An 11,000-nucleotide genomic window follows, 5' to 3' on the forward strand; every position below is an offset into this window, starting at 1 on the left:
TTATTTAAAATTGCCTTTCGGTGATTTTAACTGCTTTATTATTGCGTGTTGTACTCTGTTATGTGTACTCTGCTTTTTATTGCATTTATCTTGTTTCATTCGGTTTTGTAAAGCACTTTGTAACTGTTTTTAAAGATGCTATATCGGCGTTTGATCTGGTTCTCACCCGCTGGGTATGGATGATGCTCTTGTATTCTCGGGCCACGCGGCTCGCCCATTTCCTCGCCTCTTTATCCAGACTGTGTTCCTCTGACGTTCCACTTTCCTTCTGCAGCTGAGCCACCTACAAATATACAGAGAGAGAGAGAGAGAGAGAGAGAGAGAGAGAAAGACACAGAGGAGGTGAACAAGACCATAACATTTATCCAAGATAACAAAGTTACTGTCAGGTATATAAAACCACTAATATCAGGGCTGATATTGACCTATTATTGGATATCAGTCAATGAGGTTGTTGTGAACAAACCTTCACAACAACTTTAAGGAAGACATGTTTGAGGTGAAATTAAAATCTTACAAAGATAAGATGTCAATGAGATTTCTATGTACAAAGAGGTTGTACATGTAATACAATGATATAATCTTTGCTCAAAATGATCTCACAGAGAAACATGATAACTTCTTTGTGAAAACAATGTTTCTGAAATAAAGTCTTGCTTAATGCAACGACCCACCAGGACACCTTTAAGAGGAGCTTTGGTTTGCCAGTAAGAGAACCACCAGTGTAAATTATATTAACCACCTCTGTGGTGTCGATGTGGCAACTTCCTCTTTACACGTTTCATGGGCCTAATTAAAAAGTGCTTTGTAGGAAAGATATACAGGAGTCACCAGCAGCGTCACCACTGTTCATTCAGGCCAGTTCTGCAGGCTGCATTTAGGTAGTACATCATCATCATCATCATCGTCATCATCGAGGAAACATATTCATCTTACATTCATTTATGAATCTCAAAGTCTAAAACCCAGCTGGCGATCAATTATGTAAGAGGAAGGGAGAAAATCTGTTCACACTGAGAGACAGTGAAGAACCAACAGCTTCTCTCAGTCCACGATGAAGACGTGTCAGTAGGTCAAATAAAAACCTGACATCTCCCTCACACTGTGGATGTCTCTGATACATGTTCTGAAATCACACTTTACTGTAGCAGAAGTATATAAAACCTACATATTTCCTGCTGCCATTTTAATGCCACTTCATCTTCCTCCCTGAACAACAACAAGGCACATCCCTAACAGCTTCTTAAAAAAGGAACTGAGGACTACTGTGACTTGTTTTCAGTGACGCACATCTAACAAAGCCATCATCACTGCAAATTCAAACAACATAAATACAGCAACCGTACAGATTAGCTCCATATTCAGTGATGGAACAGGAGCAATCTTCTCACCTTCCCATGTATCACAGTGTAAATGAAGGAATGTAGATTAGCCACTCCAGGCTCTCGCAATCACAACCATCAATGTAAATTCAACCTGTGAATTCTGTGTGACCTTGAAATTTTGTCCGATCACAGCAACTGCAAATCATAATAGTCCCCAGTGTAACGTCACCAAACTCACTGCCTTGATTCTGGTTGAGGCAGACGTGCAACACAAACTACTAAACAAAAATTACTGTTGAAGACCGTACAAAGCAGTTCCCTGACGTTCTGCATGAAAGTTGGGGTACACTATAGTTATGGTGGAACATAAACAACATCGATTAATAAACATTTTTCTAACGTCACTGCAAATCACACTTGGAGAATGACTGAAACACATCCACAACAGATAAGATAAATCACCATGACAGAGGTGGTTTCATCCACATCTACGGCAGGTCCTAAAAGAATCAAGGTGATTTAGATTTAATATACTGGTTAGTGGTAAATCATAAAGTCAGAACAGTGCGTTTTGTCTGGGACCTCTATCAGATGGAACAAATTATATACATATTAAGATTACAAAAATCCATCTTTACTTCGGGACTACTGAGTACAGAACACGTTAAATCAATCGTTGTCAAATGTTAATACCTAAGAGCCCATCTGGGCTAGAAGGCCAAGTTTAGACAAGAGGCGGAAGTGTCACCAAGTGCCCCAAAGCCTGGTAGCCTGCCACGGAACTCTGAGGCCAGCAACGGAGGTCAGAGCTGCTGGGTTTAACTTCAGACAGGACACAGAATCAGCCTGAAGCCAGGAAGCAGCCATGGCACTCTGCAGGCCACTCCGCTGGCTGTCTGGTGAGCCAAAACTATCGCAGCAGCGCCGATCTGCTGCAGTAGTTTCAGCTTCTGGTCGGTCCAGCATGACTACAACAGGTGAAATTTGACTAGTATCTTACATCATGCATCAAATCTGCCCCAAGAAGCATCACTCTTATATTTCTGGTGATTTTAAGGTGGGATGGCTTTCTACAAACCAAAGTGGACAAAGACAGTTTAATTTTACTGTTTCAGACTGGACTTTTCTTCATTATTAAGATTAAAACATCCCTAAAATGTGAGTTAAGAGGTTTCCACATGCCGACAGCAGTGTGTGTATGGAGGGAAAGGGCCTGGATGGGGAGGGTCAGTGCACTCTGATGAGGCCCACTCACAATGCCTCCTTTTCACAGATGGGCAGTTCACAGGGCCCAGCCTACCTCCTGCCCCTCCCTCCCAGTTCAGCTCTATTCCTTACCGGATCCCTCTGTCTGGTGCAAGTGGTATGGGAGGGGAGGGAGGGAGGGAGGGAGGGAAGGCTCTCCACCACTAATGTTTTCTTTAGGAACAGGCTGCTGCTTGTTTGACTTCCAATGAAAACAACGCCAGCATTTGCAGTTTGAACAAATTGTCCAGTGTTGTCCAGTAGAGCAGAGGACCAGTGCAAAGGAGGACCGGACTAGTATGGCTGTGTGTGTGTGTGTGTGTGTGTGTGTGTGTGTGTGTGTGTGTGTGTGTGTGTGAGCGACACGGACTGCAATACATAACATTCATGAGCAGCAGCCATCAATAAACCACTGGCACATTTGCACTCCAGGGTTGTGTTAAATCTAGATAGTAAAATATTTTTGGACTGAACTTGACATTTATGCTGATATTTAATGTTTTATATGGAGCCAAAAACCGCTATAAATGACCAGTATGAGTGGAAAATCGAAGACACTACGGACTTCATGAACAGGTGTGCAGAACACACTGCATCTGCATTAGTGCCCATGACTGAGGTGGGATTTGCTGTTGTACGATGAACATTTTACACACAAAACTTTTATAGCCCCAAGTGTTTGAGCGAGGCAGCTGGGCAAGCAGATTTTGATAAGGCCACAGCAGGAGATGCAGATCGAAAACAGCACTGAAGGAACACGTCTGCACTGGTGAGGCATTGGTGGAAGAAGTGCTCAAACCTTTTACTTAGAGTGGAAATAGGCACCTTTTTCCCAATGTAATGGTTATAGGATAATGACACATCAGCATTTAGACAGGTTCTCTAAAACAGTGGTTCGCAACTGGTCCAGATTTCTCCTGAGTCATTACTTCAAGGTCCACACAGTTTAATATATCTAGCGTCATGCTAGCACTTGGCCATGTTGTTGAGCTAGTTTGCTGCCTCTGTCAATTAGCTATCGGTTAGTTACTCAGTAATAAGTAGGAAACAGCCCTTCAAAATAAAAGCTCTGTGCCAAAAATTCACTGTACTTCAAAATAAAATGTGTTTTTTATAAACTTGATGCATTTGGGAGTCACTTGTGGTCCATTCAGAATGGAGAGGTTACGATCTCCTGGCAAAATGAAGGTTTGAGGTAAGGCACAAAGGTAATCAGTCAGCCATTGTGCAGAACAGGAAGAAGGATAGTGCTTTTGTTTTCAATGGTAGCTATTGGTAATATCCCCAGTTACCAAACAGTATCAGTGTCAGTTCTATGCAGATACTTTTCAGGATGTTCCAATCAAGTTTTTTTGGCCCCGATCCCAGTCTGAGTCATTTAATATTGACTATCTGCTGATAATGAGTCCTGATCAAAAACCTCTGTTGTCCTAGATAATACAGCTGCACAATGGACACTTCAATTACTTTAAAGTTATTAAAATCAATCCAGTGTATATGCTTGATAACTGAACAGCTCTGCAGTCCATTAAAAGAAAGAAATCTTCATCCAAGCTGTTCCTTAGTTTGTTTAAAACAAAATAATTTAGTAGAAAATAACCGACGTCTCTATCCCTACTCTGTCCCTTAAATAGAGAACTCTCCAGTGTTAATTGCTCTCATGCAGCTTTGTGGTGAAACACCGTACACCACAGATAGCAAGCAAGCAAAATGCAACATACTCTCTTTCACACTGAGCTTAAAGGAAACTATTGCACACAAATTAGGTAAATAACATAAACAGTTTCATACTGAATTTTACTGTCGTTTATGGTGTGTGGTGTTTCGTCATAGGTGGGGCTCCACAGACAGACAGCAGAGTAGGGATGCACTGAAATGAAAATTTGTGGCCCAAGCCGAAGCTGAATAATATTAAACGCTTGGCCAAATACCAAGTACCGAATACCGTTGTTTAGTTTTTCATTAGTTTTTGCAGATGAACCTCCTCCAGATTAGTGTTGTCACGGTACCAAAATTGGGACCCACGGTACGATACCAGTGAAAATATCACGGTTCTGAGTAGTATCACGATACCACAGCAAAAATGAGATGTGCCTTTTGTCATTTATAAAAAGATAAATCACTTTTCTATAATACATCGATGATATTTCAATGGAATAAATTACTTATTGACTTATTCATACTTCAAAAACAGCATCAATAAGTGATTAACATAGGGGGGATCAAAATAAAATAAATAAATAAAAAAAAAAAATCAACCAGCCACCCTCCTCTTCTGACAAGTAAAGAACAGTCCCTAAAGTGCGGTGAGGTTTGTGGACTGTTACCTGCCACAAAGAGAGAAATGTGAACGGCTCGTTTCTCCTCTGACACGTCACATACCTGTGTGCTGCCACGGCTCGGCTGTCCAGGTACTTTTGGGCAGTCATGATGCCAAGAAGAAGACATTATTGGAGCCGGACTTCTGTCGCTGATAAGCCTTATCTTGCGCCGCGAAGCACTATGGACGCCGTATTTGACAGGAATACATTCCTGTCTGTGTCTGTGACCCCCGTTCAACCCACAACCGGTGGGATTCGCCTTTCGTTTCTGCTGCTGGTTGAAATCTTACTCACACAGCGTGCTGAATGATTTATTTTGCTCGCACAAAACTATTTTTAGTCGCAAATGCAAGTGCGGTGACGGACGGAGTAAAATATCGCCACACTGCCGACATTTTACTCCGTCTGTCACCACATGCTGTTTGATTGCGTTATCAAAACACGCCGCTATTATTCGGCCCTGCTTTTCACTTATTCCACCAAATACCGAATGTGTGTTTTCTTGCAATATTCGGCTGAATATATTCGGTGCATCCCTACAGCAGAGGGATGAAGAGTGGATGACGTGCATGATAGCTTCACCAGTAAAAACACCTTTGTGACACCTGAAGTAAAACAAAGGATCGGATCGGCTCTATATAGCTCAATACAGCCGACCTTGATCAATCAAAAAATGCCTTGATTTTCCTCAATGTCTTTGAGATCGGATCAGGACATCCCTACTTACTATTCTCAGTAGCAGAAACGGTGGATGGAGGAACAACTGAAGACAAAGGAAACTCTACCCAGAAAAAAGAAAAAGAGCCCCATTGCTATGATCTGAGAGAAACAGAAAGCGATCCAGTTGTCTTTGCGACAGCAGGACCAACATTAACACCACTTGTTAATGTTAATTGGAGGCAAAGATGAAAAGTGGTTTGTTTCTGGCTTAACGATCAGCTATCGGCTTTTTCCTGTTCCAAACTATGTTAGAAAATTGGCCTTTAAAAAGTCACTATTGGTCGCCCTCTATTTGGAAACAAGACAAAAATGTTCTGATACACGTGTTTTCAGATTTTGCACTGTTCTCCTATCTTTGAGTTTTACCTCATCGACCCTCACACCACTGATTTTTAATGGCTCACAATTCTTTGAACAAAAGGAACCATCATTTTACTGTAATCTGCGTTAAGATCCAGGAAGTCCTTTTCCAGTAATAGATCCATGAATTTGAAAGCTTATCAGATACCAACATGCTCGACAGGTGTTAACGGTATCATACATAAGGAAGGATTTTACAGTAACGGAAAGTCATCACGGTAATGATGAGGTAAATGTGTTTGTGTTAATGTGGACTTCTGTGTATTTTCTGTTGCTACACTTTGTCAGACAACATTCAATCAAGTTCAACCTCTTTGCCGCCGCATTCTGCACATGGCTTGACTGCATATGAGCCGAACGCAATAATGTAATATGACTGTAATAAAGTCTTGTTAATGATTCAAACTTGAGCAAATACTGTACGTTTGCAAGTGGTCGAAGGTCACGTTCTGCTGTCTAATGTTCATGAAGTCATTACTAAGATTCTATGATGCTGCTTATTTAAGGGTCTCTGCAGAGGTCTGACATAAACATATACAGTATTTACCTTTAAACTTCACATATGGTTTTTCTCATATACTGTTTTATAACTCAAATACATTTGGATAACCCATATAATAATTAACATATGTTGCCCTTTTATGTCAGATTTTCCGAAAAGACCTAAAAACCAGAAGCATGTTTGTGGACAAAAGTCAAAGAACTGAGACAAGTGATAAGACAAGCGTGCACTGTAAGCAACACTTTAAGAACAATTTAAACGGAAAACCATAGTATATTCTTCGTATATCCTTCCATAAAGTACAAATTAAACGTAGAGGTCATCTGTTGGGCAGATTAATAATCCATATCTTCAATTCTAATACATAGAGACACCGTTAATGATGAACTAGTGGTGGCACTCCAGTAAAATTCAGGTGATCACCTAGTAACTACACATCATCCTCTGGAGACCACAACAGTCTACTCAAAATTTACCAGCAATCTTTCTGCTGACTGTTGAAATGTTTCAGTGTGGACATTATCTATTTTGAATCTAAACCAGATACTGAAGCCATCTGCTACATGTTTGACTCACTCAGCCATCAGGATGTCCATGAAATACTTGTTCCACTTGAACTGGTTTTGGCACGTTGTCTCTTAAACTGTCATCCGTTGAACTTCTGACAGATTGCACCACTGACCCAACTCTTCCAGTCAGTTTTCACCGTACTGTTACTTTAACAGGGACTGGGACCCTCCAAATGAGTCGAGGTGAATGAAGAGAATTAATTCATATTTTCTTGGAAGTCACATGATAGTTTCAGCACTTCAATTGTCTAAAATGTATTTAAACCAAACAATTTGAGAGAAAAAAAAAAAAAAAATCACACTGCAGGAGCTGCTCATGACTAACAGAAATATAAATGTATAAAAATATTACAGGATGATGAAGGTTGGCACAGTGATTCTTTTTAAGGGGACACAAGCCCTCACAAGGTTGTGATTCATTATAATGAACGAGCAGTAACGGCTGCACTTTGGAAAGCAGAGCTAGAGGGATAAACAAACATGGCAGCACACCGGTAAGGTAAGACAACACGTTTACATGTTGTTTTCTATATGTTCTCTGACATTTATCCTTACGATATGAGGCGGTCTTTGTGGAAAAAAAGCTTGTTTAGTGGACTAACTTTGCACTTGAAGGTATGCCTGTTCATTTACATTTTAACAGGTCTACAGCTGTATCTAGGCTAACGGCTAACATGCTAACTATTATTTCTATGTCACTAGTCACTTGAAACAAATTTAGGACGATAGGAGACGGGTTGAAATAAACCAAAATTTCCCTTTAATAAAATGGATAGTAACGGTCCTTGATCATGACTGACAGAGCTGTGTTTAAAGAAGCCTTTTTCAAATACTATGTGAACCAACAGTACTACTGTGCCAATGGACCTTCATCACAGCAGACATTTTGACTCATCATTGCAGGAGAAGCACAGGTGAAACTGATAACACTAATGATGGCTCAGTTCCATTAAGCGTGCCAGTAAGCTATTCCAGTGAGCCTGCATGCACAATACCAGGACCCCCTCTGAATGGAATACAGCCATCATTAATGTTATTAAATACATACATCTGTGTTTTCCCTACGGTCACGTCAATCTGTCTGTTTTGAAAAAGGTCTATTAAGCATCAAAATGTCAGATGCAGAATACTCAAAAAACCACAAAGATGCCAGCGAGAGAGACAAAAACAGGCTACAGGGATTCATGTTTGAGCAGCGAGCAAACCCACTGTGACACTCACTGGAGAAACACCTGCTGTTGCCCAATCAACCAGTCGTTTATCACTATCCAAAGCAGACAAACTACAATGATATATGGTTCATTAACAATGTATATTTAGCTAGCTTGCATGTTTTCTTGTAGCCTATTATGCCCACTTTTCACATTGTCAACTGCAAACTGGTCTCTATATACAGACTCTACATTCAGTGAATGTAGAGTCTGTAGGCAAACCCCGGAGATCTTGCCTCCGGATGAAGAGCGGAAGAGCCCTGGTTTCCGGTTGTAGGCTGTTTGTAGTCCGCATGATATTGACCAATCACGTTTGAGCCAGCTGCAGTTGTTGCCAGGTTAAACGGTCCGTGCGGTGAACTAACGAGTCGGAACATAATTGGCGTCACTGCAAACTCTGAATCCATCGCAATGGTTCGGCATGTTTACTTATATATAAGCGGAAGTCGGAAACGGAAATTCGCCTCCTCCGTCCAAATCAAACCGGAATGCAAAAAATCGGGGGTCTGCCCCCAGAGGCTGTATTCGCCGTCTGTCGGAGGTCAGACGCCGAGTAAAGCCGAAGGGTTCCGAAAATGACTGCAAACTAACCTGTCTACACTCTTAACAACTAGAATTACCGCCTTGTGGTTATACACCTCCACGCACCAGTTTTTTTTGTTTTTTTGCATAACATTATGATGTCACAGTGAAGTTGACCTTTGACCTTTGGGATCTAAAATGTCATCTTTTTATTCGATTAGACATCTCTGTGAAATTTTGATTAGCATATGAATGACCTTTGGCCTTTGACCACCAAATTCGAGGTAGTTGATCGATGAATCCAAGTGGGCGTTTCTGCTAAATTTGAGGAAATGCTCTTAATGTGTTATTGAGATATTGCGTTCATGAGAATGAGACGGACAAAGTCACAGTGACCTTTGACCTATGATGAACACCAAATTCTCAGTTTATGGTTGAGTCTGAGTGGACATTTGTACCACGTTAGGTGTTCTTGAGACATCGCATTTACAAAAATGAGACAGATGGACGGACAACCCAAAAACATAATACATTGGGCCACAGCTATCGCTGGCGTGGAGGCATTAAATGACATCACTGGCAAGTGTCAACAACTGTGGGAAAGTGACATAATAGTTGCATATGGTAGATACATATGTGGTTATATTATAACTTCAACATGATGAGAGCTGTTGTCAATTCTGCTAAATGCTGTGGAGGAATGATTATTTGTTGTCTACCTATTGCATTTTTTTGCTTTTGTGTGTTTATTTCATGAAACATTGCTAGGTATATGTAGTAACCGCTTTATAAAAGCAAGAGGCCACTCCACTCTGTGTCCTATTTAACATCACTTTTTACCTGTTCTAACATAACTATAAACTACGGCCTCAATTGGTCCTGCTCAAGTGATCCTGCTGGTTGTGTTTATTATTTACTCTAGCCTGCCATCTGTTTCCCACGTCACTGTTTAGGGCAGTGATATCAAAGGGTTATTCTTAGCAACCCAAGATCAGGACCATCCATTCAGAGTTGTATAATGATAGTTGATAGCTGCTTTTAAAATATGAGTGGTTAAAACATACTGAGTGTACAGATGGACAGTGGAGAGGTGGATTATAATGCAGGAGGGTTTGAAAAGGTTTCAACAGATGTTTTGACACTTGTTTTCAGTGTGACCCAGAATCACAGCTGCTCTCCTCCATGACAGAGTCAGCAACATAATGAATTGTGCAATATTTTACAACAAGTGTTGACCCACATTTTGTGTTCACCACTCAGGTTTTGATATTTTAGTGTACTTGTGCAGTGGGAGGTTGCAGAGGTTATATCTCACACATATAAACAGTTGCTGCCAACAGTGTCTCATACAACATCAACAGCACAGACAATTCATGTGAAACATTTTTGCACATTGAGCAACCCAAAGGTGTCGACTTCAAATGAATCTACTTCCATGTTAAACGGAAAGACAACCAAGGGAAACAAACAGGAGCACAGCGGTGTACATACCGTATCTGAGTCGCAGGGATGGTACAATAAATCCGGGGCTTGCTGAAACATGAGGTTCTTCTGTACAAACAGCTGCTGGTGAAACTCCTGCAGAACCTACATATATGTGTTTTAGGAGAAAAGATAAAATGCATAAATGAGTTTTGCCAGAAATGAACCACACATCTGCAGCAAAATATTCAATTCCAAGTTTTGTTTCCATGTAAATTTGTGCCTTTATTGTCATTTATGTTACTCATTGTTTCTTCATTAGGGGTTCAAGTCCAAAAGGTGAAACACTGTTGTTCTTATGCTGATTTATTATCATTTATCTTCCTAAATGTTTCTGCTAATTCCCGTAAGATGTTACACCGTAGTCACACGACATTTTCAGTGATTCTAAGTTGACACCAAATGCTGCTGAACAAATCTGAGCCTAACTGACATGCTGGGGTGCAATAATTAAGGCCCACAAATGAAATTTTGGAAAGGCCACGTCCCTCACAACTTAAGTTGGACTAATGTGAAATTTGACACACAAGTCCAGCTCAATGTGCTCTAGAAAAAAGCCACAAGAACCATTAAGGCCCTAACACACCAAGGCAACGGTCAGCCAACAGTCAATATTGGGCTGACGGTGAGCATCCGTCACCCTAGTTGCTGTGCTGTGTCCCGCGCTGTTGACCCCTGTCAGCTTTTTTTTTTTAGCTAATTCAGTATGTTAAATTAGTGTCGGGCATGGCAGTGCCTTTTGG

General features: G+C 40.9%; 1 protein-coding gene across 1 annotated transcript in view; it reads right to left on the reverse strand.

Annotated features, from left to right (window-relative positions):
* Positions 1–11,000, reverse strand: part of LOC125897812 (F-BAR and double SH3 domains protein 2-like) — a 44,860-nt gene that overhangs the window by 9,840 nt on the left and 24,020 nt on the right. Inside the window, exons 10-11 of the mRNA XM_049591253.1 lie at positions 10,267–10,362; positions 167–283 (exon numbers count right to left, since the gene is read on the reverse strand). Of these exons, the coding sequence (XP_049447210.1) occupies positions 167–283; positions 10,267–10,362 (213 nt within the window). The remainder of the gene's footprint in view (positions 1–166; positions 284–10,266; positions 10,363–11,000) is intronic.

The sequence above is a fragment of the Epinephelus fuscoguttatus genome, linkage group LG12 (assembly GCF_011397635.1).
Source record: "Epinephelus fuscoguttatus linkage group LG12, E.fuscoguttatus.final_Chr_v1".
Classification (NCBI taxonomy): domain Eukaryota; kingdom Metazoa; phylum Chordata; class Actinopteri; order Perciformes; family Serranidae; genus Epinephelus; species Epinephelus fuscoguttatus.